Source organism: Pteropus alecto, unplaced genomic scaffold (genome assembly GCF_000325575.1).
Source record: "Pteropus alecto unplaced genomic scaffold, ASM32557v1 scaffold21, whole genome shotgun sequence".
Taxonomy (NCBI): domain Eukaryota; kingdom Metazoa; phylum Chordata; class Mammalia; order Chiroptera; family Pteropodidae; genus Pteropus; species Pteropus alecto.
This window is the reverse complement of record NW_006436282.1, coordinates 12,129,689-12,148,882: the sequence shown is the minus strand read 5'-3', so window position 1 is coordinate 12,148,882 and position 19,194 is coordinate 12,129,689. Positions and strand designations below refer to the sequence as shown.

The 19,194-nt window shown below is 36.9% G+C and overlaps 1 protein-coding gene across 1 annotated transcript in view; it reads right to left on the bottom strand.

Moving 5' to 3' along the window:
- The window catches only part of AHR (aryl hydrocarbon receptor), a 40,047-nt gene extending 25,766 nt beyond the window's left edge, over positions 1–14,281 (bottom strand). Inside the window, 2 exon segments of the mRNA XM_006911967.3 lie at positions 2,692–2,879; positions 13,600–14,281. Coding sequence (XP_006912029.1) covers positions 2,692–2,879; positions 13,600–13,664 — 253 coding nt within the window. The 5' untranslated portion in view covers positions 13,665–14,281.
- Between the last annotated feature and the right edge of the window lie 4,913 nt (positions 14,282–19,194).

Genomic DNA, 19,194 nt, shown 5'->3' with positions numbered 1-19,194 from the left:
TTTTTTTTTTTTTTTTACAGCTTATTTCCTTTGCCTTCCACCTCACTCTGTTCTTATATTAAACAATCTAAGAACCTGCTTAGGGTATGTACTACACTGAAACCCAAGCAAACATGTTTATAGTCTTTTTAAAGTTTTATACATTTAAATTTGTCTTTCTGAAGAAAACAATTATTTAAAAAAGTAATTTAGGGCATAATCAAGGCCAGGTTAAATCACTGCCTCAGACTCACCTAGGATGCTTATAAAACTTCAGATTCCTGGGTTCTACATAGAATCTATGTAGAATCGGCATAAAAGGGGCATGCCCTAGAATGTGTGTTTTAACAAGCTTTTCAGGTAATTCTGATGCACGCTGAAGCCTAAAACCCGGTAATGCAAGGAGACTAAAATTCAAGATAATATAATTGATAAAGGAGTGATGCAAATAGCATAATAAAATCCTACTGTCAAATACACCAAGCCGTAATAAAAAATAAACTCATCAATGAAAAGCTAAGAAAATACCTTTTAATGAGAGCTCCATAATGAGCACAGCTAAACTATGACATTCTTTATAGGGTAGACTTTGGGATCTTCTTTACTTAAAATATTGAACAAGACACACATGTCTAATCATGAAAAAATATATATGCATATAAATTTATACACTAAACATGCACATATTAATGTATGTGTATGTTTTTATGTACACATGCACGCACACACACACACAGAAGCTAGAAAGCAGTATTAAATGGTACACTGGCTACTCACTCTCTAAGCAGCTTCAGTTCTGCTCTACTGCTTCTAAACAGAGAACAACCCATACATTTTCCCCTCTTTTTAAGATATATAGTTTGACTTCATATTATAGAGCAGCAAGAAACGAAAAGGCAAAATGACTCACATCAATACATCTTTACCAGAGTGAAGGGGTAATGCCTCCTTGGTTCCCAGACTGTTAGCTCTCTAAGCAGGGAGACCACATCTTACATGTCATGGAGCCATCCCTCCTGCCCCGCTTTTTTTTTAGGACGGCACTCCACGAAGTGGGAATTGTGGCCTTGAGGTTACAATCGACCACAGAGGATCCTAAGCTTCAATGTGAATCGAGCCCCACCAGCAGAATTTATGATTCCATAGGTGCAGAATGGGGCCCAAGATCTGGCATGTTTCACAGCTCCTAGGTGATGCTAATGTTGTTTGGGAACTATACTTGAAGAACCATGGATCTAGGTAAAGTCCACAGGATTTTGCTATATAAACGGTTTCCAGAAAAGAGAAGTAACTGAGACATGGTGAGGAAAAACAACATAGGAAATCTGGAAAACTGGGTTCTAGTCCCAGGTTTATCGTAAAATGACTATACAGCTGATAAAATACACATACACCAATGATGATCACATAACTCACCTAGAAGATGAAGGGTCTGGCATAGATGTAAACTGAAAATTCAAAGACTTTTTTAACACAGATCAGAGAAAATTTAAGTGTCTTCTATGAACTCTGAAATTATTATCTTCAACTCAGTGAGTATTACCCAGGTAACAACTATTAACATATGTAGCTTTTATCCAAAATAAAGAATATACAGCAAACAACAACAACAAAAAGATGCTCAGACTAAACACATCGAACCATCCAAATGTAATCCTAAAGGGAAGTAACTGTTTTGCAACATTCTAAACACAAGTTGCAAATTCAAGTTTCTGTAAATGTGTCTAGGGCAGCAGTAACAGCATCATCTGAGAGCTTGTTAAAAATACAGACTCTCTGGCCACACCTACCCTACTGCATAAAAAGCTTCATCTTAACAAGATCCCTACGTGATCTGTAAGCACTGACATAGGCCATTGGGATTTTATTCTTTACTACTGTTTGTAAAATAACACAACATACTTAACACTGAACATTACCTTAAAAAAAATCTATTTTTTGACATATAAACAGATAAAAAGAGAAATCAAGAAATTATTTTACATGAGAGACATCCTCAAATAAAAGCTTCCATTTAAAATGCTTTATGCTAGGAAAATACTGTACGATTAAAAGTTAACAAATATCTAGCTCAAATCCCAAACTTTATAGCTGACTGAAGGGGATGCTAACTGGTTTGGTTAATGTTAAATAGTCTGTCAGTGGCACAATGGAGACTGAAATCCAATTCTTCTGACTCCTGTAACAAAATGCTCTTTCTGGTGGTAAAGAAAACTTTAAATTACAATTTCATGGAGTAAACATACAGTTAATATAAAGCAGAAGTATACATAATTATGAAAAGATAAATAAAATGGCATATCTACAAAATATATTGAAAGAAATCTGGCAAAAATATATCATAGCAGTTACCATGTATTTTATTCTTTCCATAAAAAAAAAGAGATACTTTAAAAAGCTGAACTGGAAGAACTAAAAAATGACATAAATATGAGCATAACTTCCAAATGATTTTTAAAGAATGACACCACATATCACTTAGTGGCAGCATCTGTTTGATGAATGAATCTGGAAAACTGATTTCTGGAAATATTAAGTTTTAATATTTTAAAACTTAAGTTTTACTATAAATTTTTAAGTTTTACTATACAGCAATAAACAAAACTTTTTCACGTACAGCTAATTTTTGCAGTTTTCAACACAGAAGGAGAAACAGCCATATTCAACGTATTTCATAAGTGATTATAGAAAAATTAAACCCTTCTGTCTTACCATCAAAGAAGCTCTTGGCTCTTAGGTAACTGACACTCAGCCTAAGAACAGAAAGTTTGTCCAGCTTATTAATGATATCTTGTGGAAAAGGCAGCAGGCTGGCCAAACGGTCCAGCTCTGTATTAAGTCGGTCTCTATGTCGCTTAGAAGGATTAGACTTGACTCCTTCAGCCGGGATTGGCTTGATGCTGAAAAGCAAACAAAATGCCATAAAATACCTTAGAATATATAAAGCAAAAATGTCTACTGCATTATAGCATCTCCTCAAATATTTCACTAATAAAACATCTAAAATCTACTTTAAGTTTATATAAGTCCTTTCGAAATGCTCCTTTCATGTCTTAATCAAGCAAAACAAGGGAATGAAGAATATTCTTCACAATGTTTTATTAAAAGCTTATGAACCCATGAGAGGAAAATACTTGAGTACAGCTTATATATGGCATACTTCACATCTGTGGTATAGTGATTCCCAATTAACAAATCTACTAGGTAGGATCCCCCCGCCCCCAACGCTGCCACTGTTAAGGAAAAGGGAAACAAAATCTGTGATGTATTGTGTGAAATTATGCTTCCTTTGCTATCTTCAACAAGAAGCATTTTGGCATCATTTATATAGTAGATAAATGAGAGTGACCCTAAAAAAAAGCTTATCATCGTCATTCCCAGCTTCCTGTATTTAACACTTTTGTCCTGTCAGTGACAACTTCTCAAAGCCCTCTGTCACCTCCAGACAGACCTACTGCCATCTAATGGGGTCCTCCAACGTTAAAACAAGAAGAATTTTGACATTAGTTATTTGTATTTGTTAACTGACAAATATTATATGTTATCCATGATTACTGGCAAATTTTGCTTTTATGACTGGTCAGTAGTTCTAGTCATGAGCATTCATAGTTTGTGCCTCAATTAGATAACTCAATGAAATGCCAACATTTAGTATGATTTCCTTCTGAGAGAAAAGACAGTTATGGTTAGGAGCAGAACTTGAGTTCAGAAATGAGAAGTTGTACTACTTCACATAGTAGGACTTCACAGCAGAGACTCATTGTTTAAAGTGAATTTACAGATCAGACACCCATGCTGAAATATAGAGAAGATATTCAAAAACCAAAGTAATTTTTAGATCATGCCTCTGTATCTTTCCATTAGCCAGAAAAATAATTATCCAGGGTATTCTTATAATGAACACTTTTTTCCAGTTTTATTGAGAAGACAAAAATATTTTTGACAGTTCAAATTACAGTATCTTTAAAAAGTAGAAGAAATTGGCTTGAGTATATAGCAATTAATTGGATTCCATCAAAGAATTTCTAGGTAATTTGTTTTCAATGTTATATGTGGCGCAGTACTTCCTGCAAAAAAATGATAAAGTAAATATGAAATTTTAACATGTTTTCAAACTCTCTCTAACAAGCAATTTCTTCACAACTTGCCTATTCTATTTTTTCTATTACAGTCCATGTTATTTCTACAAAAAATAATGAACTGGTAAAATGGCATACATACAAAATAAGTCAGTAAACACTATCTCCAGACTATTTACATAATTAATTACTTAATAAAAATTGTTAACTGTTTCTCTAGCTATTCCCTGAATCGTATTCCCTTTATAATCAAATTCAAGTCACACCCAATTACTGCATTTCACCAATTAATCAACTGTACTTCAACTTTTACCTACAATACATGTCTACTTAAGTGAATAATTCTCTGACTAATCACTTGCTAACACAAATATTTGCACCTATTATGTCCTGTGCAGTCCAGGAAAACTCTCTTGTACATATCTGAAAGTGCTGTGGGAGCTAAATACAGGGAGCAACCAATTGCTTGAAAAAGATTTTTTACAGAAAAGGTGATGTCTGAGATGGCTCTTGAAAGAGGAATGGGATTTCAGGAGATGTGACTGAGAAATGGTGATTTGAGAGAAGTCCTCTGTCTGAAGTGTGAAGCAAAGGGTACGAGAGAAAGAAGGGGGAGGCTGGTTGGGGCTATGTTCTCTCAACAAATACTGACCACCCACCATGTGCCGAGCACGCAACACTGAGCAGTGAACAAAACGCACTAAAGCTCCTGATCTCATGAATCTTACATTAAAGTGGGAGGATACATACATACATAAATATATAACTTTTTAGCCTGGTAAGTGTTAAGAAGAAAAATAAAGCAAGAAAAGAAACTAAGGAGTGACAAGGATGCTGGGTTTGATGGCCAGGGAAGGTCTCTCTAATGGGATGTTTCAGCAGACATGAATACAACAAAGGAGTAAGCCATGTGGGTGTCTGATGAAAAAAATATCTATATATATACAAGGCAGAGGACATAGCAAGTTTCCCCATAAAAACAGTATCAAATTGGACTTTGAAGTCATCCTAAGCTTTTTACTGGAGTTTACATGACAAGTCTTGTGTTTTACTGTAGCTGACTCTGGTGATGGCAAGGACAGAATACAGAGCAGATCTCACTGAAAACCACTTCTTGAATGTAAAATGTAAATCTAAGTCACTCCTTGATTCAAACCTTTTAGCAGCTCCACATAGTCCATGTTCCTTAGCCCAGCAAACAAAATGCTTCTTGATCTTTCTATGGCTCCTATCTATTTATTTCTCTGGCCGTACTGCCTCCACAGCCAAAGCCTTCCTTGTCGTCCATTATACTCCAGAGCTAAGAAATTACTTCCAGTCACCAATGTGTACTTTGGTGCCTTCTCATATTCCTCTCCCCTGTTCCACCTCACTGGCTGTAAAGCCCTGCTCAATCAGATCACTTTTGTAAAGCCTTCTCTGACCTACTCACAATGAATGGATTTCTCCAGCACTACTTCTGTACCTAATGCATCTTATGCAAATGTCCTACACAACCATTCCATTAAGGAATATTCTGTGCAGATAACATTTCCCATAAATTAAAAATGAAATCCAGTCCTGCACTCCTGGTAGCTTTCCAATAATGATTATAAAACACTGGAGAGAGGAAAGTAACACTAACAGAAACAAGACAAGCTGATACGACACAGGGAGAAATAACTACAGTATGGGAAAAAGTCTTAAGGGTATTCTTCCATGTAGTATTGCTGGCCTATTTTGTGCTGGCTCACTGCAGTGTTCGACCCTACACTAGATGAGACTGCTTCTTTTATACAATGCAAAATTGTTCATAGCTCTAACGTATTATTATGCACATTATGGAATATTGAGCATGAGATCAAATTTCCTAAGTCAAGTGTTATGTAACGTATATTGCATATACTTGTTTGTTGCTCTTATTACTATGAAAACTTATTCACTTTTATATCCCCACAGCTCAGCATAGTACTTGATACAGAATGAACTTTCGATTAATGTCTGCTGATCAGAAATGTCCAGAAAAGATATGATAGAAGCCTGACCAAAGGCAGTAATAATAGAGTAAGGACTAGCTTGAGATATTTAAATAGAGCATTTTGTGCCTATTACAAAACTGAGCACATAGCTGGACTCAAATGTCCACTGAATTAAACTGACTTGCTGACCAACGAGGTTTAGTAAGTAAGGGAGAAGAAAACGTTGAGTGAGAAGAGGTTGAGAATGACTGCGGTTTGCAGCTTAGAGTCACAACTATAATTCCTAGTAGAAGGTAAACTAAAGAGAAAAGAGACTTGAGGACAGACCTCACTGACATCAACATTTAAGTGCAAGGTTAAGGAAGAGGCACCGGGAAAGATGTCAGAGAAGGAATGGTTGGACAGACAGAAAAAGAATCAGGGTCGATCATTTTGGAGTTTACAAAACAAAGTCAAATGCACAGAGGAATTAAAGTCAGGACTGAGAAGCACTCACCGGATTTGACATTTCAAACCCAATGTTGTTAAAGCTGCAGTAATAAATTCAACACTACTATACTTTTTCACTGATTTTGTGAGAAACTGTCAGACATTTTTTGTGACAATATTTCATACTTATTCAAACATACTGAAGATACACAAAATAATTAAAAATAGATCAGTTTATATCAATTTACATCAATTTATGTCAATTACACTTGACTTGGGTTACGCCAGTGCTTTTTTGTCTTTAAATCTATGCCAAAACGATACTGCCAAGCAACTATTTAAATAAAAAGCTACATCTGAAATATAAATAAATGTCCCAGTAAGATTGGATTGGGGAGATCTGGAGTTCAGACATCTCCTAAAATAGAGAAACTGGAAGATGTTGATCAGGTAAAGGAAAAATTTATTATTTTTTAAACCTTAACCTCGAAAATCTTGTCCCAACCTGTAATCAAGACCGTTGTGAAATCACGACTCCAGCTGCATTGCATGCCCTGCCTGAGTGTTCAGAGCCCTGCACGCTGGGAGTTCTGGTGGCGACAGGCCCAACGGCACGTCCAATGCCGGTCTGAATGTGATCTGTAAAGCCTTAATTTTTAATATCCCAGTCTAAAATGTCTGTTAGGCTCATCACTTGTGCCCAGTGTTTGACATGACATTTATCCTAAAACCTCAAACAACATGCAAAGATACAGCTTTAGTCATCCTATGGGATTAAAGCGACACTGTCGAACAATAGATTACCTGTGACAGTCCCAAATATGCTCTATTAGCTTTTTCCTCTGGATGATTTAATCCACTCCCACTGCTTCTGTCTACATGCCAATAATTTGTTTATCTTTATTCCCAGTCCTGGATCTCCTCTCATTCATATTTCCCAGAACTTAGGCACCCACTTCTCTGCATCTATTATGATACTATTCTCCATCCAGTAGCTTCAAAATTGAAGTATTCCTTAATAAATCTCTCTACCATACCAATTAAGCCCTACTTTAAACCCACCCATTCCTTATTTCCTCCCCACAGCTTTAGTATGTACTTATCTCTAAATATAAATGTTGAATGTTTAGTCATAAGTACATAATATAATATTGAAAAGGTGATCTGTGGCATAAATAACATTAAATTTCATTGTTAGGCTGAATACAGCTAGATATTTTACTTCCCCATATGAGGCAAAAAACATTTACAATAACTTCTAAGAATTCTGGCTGGATGTCACTTTTAATGAGTCATCCATCCAATGGCCACTCTCCTGCTGCTCCTCTACAGTAGTGTTGGGTCATTCCCTTTCCCTCCTTTTTACCTAAGGAGTGGTGATGAGGCACAAATGGCACATAGTCTCTCGCATGAGACTCTAATAGTGAAAACTTGGAACATGAAATATATCCTAGAAATCACAGTTACTTCCATAACTCTGAAAAAAAATCATTAATAACATTCCCTTTTTACTCTTGTATGAATATACACTTTTTGTTAGTATTTCTCTTTAAACCCACATAAAATGTATCTTCTATATCAAAAATCACTGAAACATTAGCAGAAAAGTCTTAAGTAGTGGTCAAATATATACCATGTGCACGGTACGAGGAAGCTCTGATAGATTTAAAGACAAATAAAAGATAGTCCTATCTTTAAAAAGCTTCTATTTCCTACTAGGAGGAGATACATTCGATAACAAGACAAAATCAAACATAATGTATTGCTCAATAACACAAGTGCTATAAAGTGATGCCAAGAGTTCAGGAAAGTAGAAGCTCATGTACAGGTAATGAGGGAAGGTCTCATGGAGATGTGGCGTCTAAATCGGGTCTTAAAGACAGGTAAGTCACTTCCGATTTCATAATGTCAGAGTACACAGCTTTTCTTTCAAGTACCATACCATTCTGTTCCAGAAAATCATGCCAAACAAGAGAAACAAGAGATAGAAACACAAAGTCTGTCTTCAATAAAACGTAAGAGACAGCTAAATCCAGATGCAAACAAATATGAAGATGGAAAAGAGAAATCAATAAGAACAGGAAAGTATAATCATAGTGTATTAGCTCAGCAGAAAACAGTATTCATAGTTAAAAAATGATGAAACACAAAGTGAATTTAATTTAAAATTGTGATATTATAATATTGAGAAGATGGAGAAAGGAATAGGAGAGATGAAATAGCACTAATTACCTTAACTATCACAATCAAACAGCAACAGATCCCTAACATGCTAAACTGAAGACAGCATTATATACATTTTATTGACTTTTTAAATGTGCATGTATTATTTAATAGAAATACTTTTTAAAGGAGCAAAGTAAAAAGGAGCAAAGTAAAAATGACTAAAAAATATTACACAAAGCAAATAAAGTAAAAAATCTGCAAATACCACACAACTACTTCACACCCACAATTCCAACAATAAGTTCAGTTACCTATTCCATCATTTTTGCCTATGAAAGGCAATTGTCAAATTAATATTTTTAAGGAAAAAATGCAAAGACAGGCTACCAATAGTAATGTAAACTTACTGCAGAGCAATGTGACACTATGCTATGTCTCAGAGCATACTATTTGGCTCAATCTTAAAAGTATACATAACTTTGTACCCCAAAATTCCACGTATAGGAACTTTTCCTAAGGAAATAACTAAAAATTTGCATAGAAATTCACATGTCTTAAGTGTATTCTCTGAAAAAACTAGTTAAAATATTAAAAGGTTGGAAATAACAGAATTTGCCCCTAAAAGTTAAATAAATTATGGAAGACTACCAGAATGGAGTACTATGCAGCCATTAAAATTTCATGTTTCAAAGGAGGAAAGGTAGAGAGCAAATCAATGAGAAAGCAGGAACAGACTTAGAGGAAAGGGCATGAATGCAAATATGGAGATTAAGCATGGAAATCATGTATGGGAAAACGGCAAATAATTTATCTTGGAACATTGCCTATTTGAGAACAAACAGTGGACAGCAAGGAAATACCTGGGATATGGATGTACCATGGGCACTGCTGAACATATTCACCTGGACAGTATTGTGAGGTTGGTAAGAAAGCCTGGGATCTGATATTCAAACTCAGCTTTTTCATTTTCTATCTGATGATTCTGAATTTAAACCTCAGGTCCTTGTCTATAAAACTGAAATACTATTAACTTTTCATAGTACTATTAGAAAGATGAAATAAATGATGTATGCAAAGCACAGTGTATGATTGTACCATAATACTAATAAAGTCTTTTTTGTTATGTTAAACCACTATGCAGAAAGAAATCAATTTTGAAGTGTGAAAGTAAAAAGTACTGCTGTTAAAGATCTGCATGGTATTTACTTCTAAGTAATTGTCTTAACTATACACATCAACAGGCATGTACTATGTAAGTTTATTCACCAGTGAAACAGCATATTTCCGCCATACAAGTAATTGAGAACGTAATCATATACTGCCTCTTACTGTTTCACAGGAGAATTGATTGTTCTGGGATAATGTAAGCTCAGATTTTTTTAAAAAAAATAGAACTTACGTTTTTGTTTCATTATATCTTTAGCAGTAGTTCCAATTTATAAAATTCTTTTGTTCTGCTAAATTCAGTTGTGAGAGTGTCAGCATAGGTGTTCACTGTCCTATATTGTTCAAGAATCTGCCCAGACCTACAAAAGCAAGGAAACTAGACCTTGTCTTTTAGTGCAGACCTAGTGCTCTTTCAATTGATAGCTCACTGTTTCCTCTTTTTTGCCATTTATTTTTTATAAATGTTACTGATAACTACACATTTTCACTTACATAGTCTTAATATGTAAGAGCTTCTACAGTCACTATGTATAAGCTATCCAAATAAAGCTATTTGAAAAAAAAAAATGGTGGAGTAATAGTTTTGTAAATGAAAAGACCTATCCTTCTATTTTAGAAGATATTTGGGAAATGGTATTATACAACGTTTATATATAACATTTTCAGTAAAACGTTGTATAATTTTATTCTACTCAACAGGTGTTATATAAATGAGGTTCCTGAGATTTAAATAGCAACTTAGCAAAAATAACAAGAAGACAATGCTTTTACATTATTAACATTATTAATATGTAACAAAATGAAAAGGATTAGCTAAGTCTCAGAAGTTATTTCCAGTTCTGATGTTTCATGACGGCTGGCTGATCACCACCACCACTGCTGATATCATTTTTAAGTGCAGAAGTCATTTATTCACAGCTATTATTTGCCAACATTCAGTACTAAGTTTCTAGAAATATGGTAACTGAAGTACCACTAAAACTTTTTCTATATTAATACAACTTCAAAAATACAAAAATATATCCAAAGTTATCACTAGAGAAAAAGATTCTACTTAATAGTACACTTTTCATCTATTTGCATGAGACAACTAAACAAATGGACAAAAATGCTATCATCTCCAAAGAAAATAAAACAAGAACAAGATTTAAGTAGAAAATATATACATTTTGTTTTGTTTTGTTTTGAGCAAGGTTCTTCAGTATGGAACTACATTTTAAGAAAACTTGTAGTAGAATTGATTCCTAAGGTTATCTTTTAAAATGTCTTCTTGACGGTAGCAAGGAACATGAATCGGATGTAAGGTTGCTTCAGATCCTTTAACTTTCTTTCATTACTCCTAAGAGGAAGAATACATTTACTGAGCGTTTACTTTGTACAACACATTTTAGAAAGATTAAATGTACCACATTTAAGATGTAATAAAAGATAATTTTCAATGTTACATTTGCCACTAGAGGGAGTTTATCTTATTTAATTAATTCAATTGAGGATTGACTGGAAGAGCTTCAGGTTAAAATTATGTTACTTAATTGATTCCGAAATTTTATGCAACTGTGTATTTCAATGGCTGTTTTATCAACAGTTCTGTAATTATGCTATAACGTATTTCCTCTTCAAGTAAAATAAAATGGCTTTCACTTAAGATGTTGAAGTCAAATTTCAATAGCATTTTCGACGTACACAAGATGTATTTTTCTGACAATGGTGGCATATTTTAGACCCCATTAGCTACAAACTAGTAATTTAAAAAAATCTGTATTAACCTTAATATTAGATTTAATGGCCATATTCCTAAAATGAACTTTGATTAACTGCATTATAAAGCTAACCATTTTTCATCCAGGTAAAAGTAATTTATAAACATTTCATGTGATTCTGTAAATGCCAGCACTAGGCTTTACTTCTGGAGCAATAAAGTTACATTTTAAGACATTTACATGATTAAAGGCAATGCTGGTGCTCAATAAAGATATGATAAACATCTATACTAATTAAAGGTAATGTGGAAAATGCTTTAGTAACATTGTATTACAAGAAATTATTAAATACAACATATTAAAGTGTTAGAAAGTATATTAAAATATTAAGATAAAATAATAAAAGTTACAGCTTACATTAATAAAACAAAAATGTAATGTGTTTAAGAGGAAAGATCTTAATAAAATGTAATCTAGAAGCCCAAAATGTTAAACTTTATAATGAATGCAAAAATAAGGCATTTATTTATTTATTTTTTTAAGTCATCTAGGTCTTTTTATAACACACTGACAGAAACTCGATAATTTAAAAATCCACTAGGGATACCTTCAAGTTTTCTGACTATACACATAAAATCCATGATACCTCTATTATAAATTATGCTAAGTGTACTATTAAATTAATAAATATGCAGAACAGGCATTTGGAATGCCTCTCGATTTTAACCATCAAGGACAAAGTCAAATTAGATAAATACATTTTTATATAAGAAAATACTCTACTTTTGCAAGTTTGTAAATCAATGTCACAGAACTGCCAAAACAGAAAATTGCTAACTCGGCAGTGTATTCCTAATGTCAGCCACACTGCAGAATAAGACTTCCAAATTTTAATTAGTCAATTTATAGATGAATGTTCTCTGTTAATGCCAAGTCTAGATCTGAAGAACTATTATCTTCAGATCAAAATTCTAAAAGGAAATTAAAACTCCAGAATAATGAAACTTTGAAACGAGTTAGTGGTTTTAAATAAATCTTAAACTGTTATTTTTCTGGTTTGGATTAGTGACCTAAGTTTTCAGCAAAATGCACAGTTCTGATTTGCTCTGAGTAAATCTTTAATGTGTTCTTAAAATTGTTTATGAAAATTTGAAAAATGCGAAGTAAATTAACTCAGTTATAATAAGGAATAAACAAATGAATACAACCAACTCACAAAAGTAAATCTGTCTCAAGCACGGATTTGTTTTTCTTAAAAAAAAAAAATTATTTTGAAGTACTTGCAATCTCACACAAATATCCTACCAAAACAAACAAAAAAATCTGTTTGTAATCGCTCAATTAGAACTGACAAACTCCGAAGTAGGGGGAAAAGGGAATTAGAGAAAGATACCAAGAATGAAAATGTCTGTGTCACTAATTCCAGTTCCAAATCTCTTAATTTACAGACGCTAAAACCACCGCAGAAGTGATAAACTCCCCCAAAAAGTAGCTGAAAAATCAAATCTCCCACTGCACCTTGCCTACTACACTCACTCATATCTGCTACCATCTCTCTACACTTTACGCATACGGTCAAGTTGAGCACTACGAAATTATTGCCAAATAAGTAAATAAGAGCGCAACAGAAAGCCAGTTGCACTAGACCAAAAAATACCTTCAGAGGCACTCAGCCCCTTACTTGCAGTGGCACGTGCTTTAAACACCTGGCCCTACCAGGAATGAGAATTATAACCGTCCTCTAACCTAACCGAAGAGGATATTAAAAGTGGAAGGGGATTTCAAGAAGGGTTTATGGTAACTAATTCACCAGCCCCACCGGGCAACCCAGAGCTGTCAACAAATTAGGACCACAGAAAACAGCTACAAATGGGTGGGAGTGTGAACGGGTGCTTGTGCGCTGGATATGCGAGCGCAGTTTTTAAAATACAATAATTTAAATGAAAAAAATCCAAGGCCTGGGTCTCTCGACCCGCCCCCAAATCTCAATTCCACTGACTGTGTTGGGAATGGGACCTAATCCCCAGACCGCGGGGATTTGGGGGCGGGGTGGGGCCGCCTCCCGCACCCGCGTGCCTGAGCGCCCAGCCCCCGCGCCGAGGACGCGCTCCGGACACTCACGTTTTCTGCACCGGCTTCCGCCGCTTGCGACTGGCGTAGGTGATGTTGGCACCGCTGCCGTTCATGGTGCCCAGCTGCCGGCAGCTCCTCCCCGGGCCGTCCGCGCCTGTCTCAGGGACCTGGTTGCGGCTGGAACGACGGCAGCGGCCAGCGCCGGGTTCCACGAAGCCGCACCCGCTTCACCTGCGTCCTCCCCGGGCGGTGGGAAGTCGCCGCGCCCTCCAAGCCTCGGCTCCCACAGCCCCACGCGTCCAGGTGCGCTTCCCCGGCCTGGCGCCGGGGGCGGTGACGGGCGGAGACCCGTGTGCGAGGCAGGGCAGGTGCCGTCTATACCGGCCGAGGCGGTGCGGCGCTGCCCGCAGGTGAGGCAGCCCGGGTGGAGGAGGAGCCTGGGCCGTCTGTTTGGAATCCCGGCCTGGGTCGTGCTCTGTGGCGCCGCGCCCCGTGACCGTCACCGCGGCCCCTTGGGTAAGGGAGGCGCCGCCGTGCTGCTCCCGGGGCTTCCCCAATCCTGGGTGCTTCCCGCCTGTGGAGCTCGGACTCCGGCCGCCACTCCGGTGTCACCAGCCTCCTCTCGGCTTCGTAGCTACCCCTGGTCTGAGCCTGTGATTCTGGGCACGCTCTTGGGACGGAGCGTCAAGTGGACCCTCCCGCCGCCGTGCGCACCGGCTGAATTGCAGAAGCGCCCCCAACCCCTCTCAGGTCCCGCCCAGCCCCTTGTAGCCCCGCCTCTGCCTACTCTGCCCCGCCCTTACCAGCTCCCTTGAGGGCCCCACCTTCCCGACGCGTAATGACGTAAGACGTAACGACGCCCCCCCCCAGTAGCCATCTTCTTGAGGTCAAGGGGAGCATTTTTATGGCCACACTTCCAGCCTGGGAAGAGGTGTGACAACAAATTACGTGTATCTAAACTCTTTGTAGCTTAAACTATCTAAAGGCCATATGCATCAAATAGTGAGAATAACTTCACCTTTGGAGACAGTGACTCAGCTAACCTTTGGCTAAGAATTACAGTAAGCTGGCAGATAACTAGTAGGACTAAATTTTCCTAGAGGGGAAGACTTCGACAGAGTTAGAATTTGAAAGCTAGGAGTTTCCTTGGCTGTTTTGTTTCGTCTCTGTACAAGACAATATCTTTTCCCTAGAGGGAATAACTTTGTTATTCTACAGTCAGATTTCAATTAGGTTGAAAGAAAGGAAGCAAGGAAGAAGGGAAGCAGGAGGTTTTTGTGGATAAGTAGTCTGAGATGGTTGGACAGAGGAGCTGGAAGTGAAGTTCAGGAATTTTAGGATCATATCATAAAGCCTTGATAAAGAGTCTAGATTTTATTCCGTAGGCAATGAAAACCTTTTAAAGATGTTTAACAGGAAAGTGACATTCTGGTGTCTTGGAAAAGTCACTGGGAGGAAGGTGCAAACGGGATTACAGGAGATCAAGAATGGACGCAGGGAGAGCAGTTATGGAGTTGTTGAAATAATCCAAGTGTAAGTCTAAGGAAGTGGCAGTGGGTTGGAGAAAAAAGAATATAGATCATTGAAAAGGATAAGGAAATAGGAGAAGAATGAACAATTTGAAATGGCTCTAAGATTTCTGATTCCTGTACTATTAACCAAGATAGTGAACACAAGAGTATATTTGCTTGTCAGGAGCAGGGCATTCAGATTGATATCTGGATGACATCTCACACCACACCCATTCCTGCATTTTAAAATGTCTTCAAGCCATTTCTACCTGGTAAATTTGTTACTGCATATTCAGTGCATCAATAAATTAAACCCACCATTTTCTTTAGCTGAAACTTTTTCATTGGCTCTACCATTCTCCAGATCAACCTATGAATCATCTTCAATTCCCCTACCATTCGTATCTAAATTTTCCAGCAAATACTATTAAATTCTGTTCTTTGCAATATCCTTAATTCATCTCCCTCCATTTTATTCTTCAATAATGGCAGAGTGTGCCCAGCTCAAATGCCATGCTATTCAGGATTCCTCAACTGATATTGCACCCTCTACACATTAATTCAATCAAGAGATGTTTTGGGGATACCTCCTACATGCCAAGAATCGTGCTGTACTGGGGAGACAATGGTGAACAAAAACAGAAATTTACCATGCTCTCAGGGAATAATGTAATGGAGAAGTACAAGATTCAGTATGATTTTCTAGGAGATAAATCTGACCTAATCATTGAGGCAAAGGTAGGATTTTCCAAAAAAAAAAAAAAAAAAAAGTTGAAGTCTAAAGGATAAAGTGGGCTAACCTAGGGGACAGAAGGGGAAGAGCATTCCAAGCCAATGAAATAGTATAAGGAATGTCCTTTTAGTGGAAGGAGCCTGGCAGGCATGAGGGACCAAAAGAAGTTCTGTATGATCGGGGGAGACAGGCACAAATGATCAAATTTGTGTTTCAAAAATATCATATCTGCAGGGTGTAGAACAGATTAATGAGGGAGCCACAGAGTAGAATGCATGCAAGTAATACTCCTTAGGAGACCATTTGCAGTAGCTCAGCCAAGAGATAATTATTGACACTAGGGTGGAGGAGATTGTGAAGATGAATAAAACTGAATAGGTTCCATAGATATTTGGGAGGCTTTGGAAGATGAAGTGGATATATGACAATGAGGGAAGAGTGTGTGTCAAAAACATAATAGTTTTCTGGACTATGTATCTGGCTACATAATGATGACATGTACTGATGGGAAATTAATTATTAATTATTAATTTCGCTTTGGATCCCTTATGTTTGAGGTACATTTTAGACACCTAAGATGTTAAGTAGACTGCAGAATATACAGATTTGTAACTTAAAGAAGATAAACTGGAGACATAACTTCAGAAGTCCTTTGCATTTAGGTGAACAAGAGCATGGAGATTTTAAGGGTGTGAATATATACTAGAAAAGGAAAGGGCCCCCACAGAACTTCAATATGTAATATCTAATACCTAGATAGATGGTATTCCTGTAAAACTGACTGTAAAGAGTTGCTATAATGGTAACAGAAGAATAAGAAGACTATCATGTTATGGAAGGAAAGGTGGGGAAATGTCAGGAGTGGTTAACAGTATTGAATGCCGTTGAGAGGTTCAAATAAGATGAGAACTGAACATGGCTTTTTTAGGTCATTGGTGACTTGTGAATACTATGTTGGTGGGCTAGTGCACCTGCAAGTCCATTTGAAGTGGGTACTGAATTGGAGATGAAATGACATTGGCAAACAGATCATTTCTTTTCTGAAATGCTTGGCTGTAAAAGAGAGAGACCTAGGATGGTAGCTAGGGGGGAGTAAAGAGTTAAATTAGGATTTTTTTTTTTTTTCCATTGCTTTTAAGAGCAAGGGGAGTTTGAGATTGACTGTGTAAGACAAGGAGGTAAAGTAACCGTAGATATTAAAAACAGGAGAGAATAAGTACCAAAGCAGAAACAGGGAATTAGGGTTATAGTAGATGAGATAATAGCAGAATTAGCTCCTCTAGTGCTTTACTTTCCAAAGTGGTCCATAGCTTCTCATGGGAGTTATAAGAAATGCAGAATCTCTGGGTGTCCTTACTGAGTCAGAGTCTAAATTTAAGATCTCTCAGGTGATTCAAATGTACATAAAGTTTGAGGAGCTCTGTTCTATAGAGCTGGAGAAAAGGAGGATGGTGGGTGAGATGTAGTAGGCTGGTAATGTAGGATCAAAAGATGAAAGAGATGTGATGAGGAGGTTATTACAGCATGAGCTACAAAGGAATAGGTATGTTTTGTGGTTGATGGTTTTGTTTTATATTTTAATTCTACAGGACTATAAGTAAAAGTGCTCTGGGAAGTGGCGACAGGGAACTAGGTGGACATCAACACTGTATGCTGGATATGTGATGAGAGAATATAATTAGGCACAATTTGGGAGAACCCTTAGGAAAATGATAGTTTCAGAGACAGCCACTTTTCAGTTTAAGGCAAAAGATGGAGCAACTTCCCAAAGAAGACAGTACATACAGGGGAGCTTGCTGTTATGGATGAGCGATACCAGGGGCACAGAGTCAATCATCTCTGTCTTACTTTCTCTTTTCTTCCTTCATCTCTATTTTCTACCTAGAAGGTATAAAGTGTAAACAAATAATTCCCTTCTATCATTGGAATTTTTTTCCCCTCTTTAATTCTTCCCCACCCAACTTCCACCCCTGACCTACGGTTGTTGCCGGCTTCCCTTGAGAATTGGATCTCTGAAGGTGGGGTGTCTCCTCCCACACGCTCTCGTTGTGCACCTGGGGCCTGGCATCCCCCGGGGTCTGCCACTCCCACTGCACTAGGGGGGCCTGGCACACTAGGGGGGCTTGAACCCAGGACCTTCTGCATGTAAAGCAGACATGCTAACCACTGCACTATGGAGCCACCCCCTATCGTTGGAATTTATAAGAGTGAAAAATGCATATCAAAACGCAATTTGTTGATTCTGTAGCTTAAATCCCCTTTTTGGGAAAAGGGTATGCTAAACGTATGGAATCTCACGAATCAATTTTGTGTTTCTTTTTAATCCTCTCTTTTAAAGATTTTTAGTTATGTGATACAATCACTATCTTATTTTGTACTACTTCTATACCCTTCCTTTCTGTTTTGATTTCAGGATTATTTTCATTATCCAGAAATCATATCATGCTTCATTATATTCCAGTATTTTTAAGTAATAGATCTTTATATAACCAAAATTAAAATAGAATATTAAGATTTTTAGAATTCATTTTAATAGTGATACCACTAACTTTCATTAACATTTTTGCTTAGTATGTCAATAAAATTAGTCTTTGTAATATAGTCCCATTTAAAAAAATGAGTTGCCACTTTCTAGAAACTATCACTTTCTACTCCTAATATCACCATTATAGAACATGGTTTTCAAAGGCATTTTGTAGGTGAGGTGGGGGAGGAAAGAGCATTCTATGCAGATAAAATATTTATCAAAATTTTTATCTCCTCTTCAATCCTGCAGCAACTTACCCCAGGCCTTCAGAATGATCTATTACACTCATTCTGCTTTTATATCTTAGATCAAACATTATAGTTCTATCAAATATTTTAGAGAGCATACCTGTGCTTTGCAAACTGTTTATGAGGCACCCCAAATGCACTGCAACAAATTCAAAGGGGCATCATCATATGGTATTTGAAATTTTCAAAGCCAATTCAGTGACATCAGTTGGACACCATGCATACCATTCAGGTAGTTCAGAACTTCAACATTAATCATATTCATTCCTTTTGATGACATAATACCTTCATGACTCTGAGTCTTTCTAAGTTGCTGTTATAAAACACAAGGATCATGACCATGGGGAAGTGACTGTGAAACAGGAAATGAAGGTAATGGTTTCCAATCTGATTCCAAGGTTTGAGAAGGTGTAAAGTGCCCAATAGATGTGCACATCCTATTAAGAGGGAAATAAATTTAAAAAAAAATAGTATGTGCATTATTTTTTAAAACAGCTACTAAATTGGTAGAAAGTACATACATAATAAGTTTGGACATACCTAGTTAATGAATGGAAATGTTAGGGGGTTTTTTTGTTTGTTTTTAGCATGTGACACCATAAAAAATTACTGAAGCACTAAGAG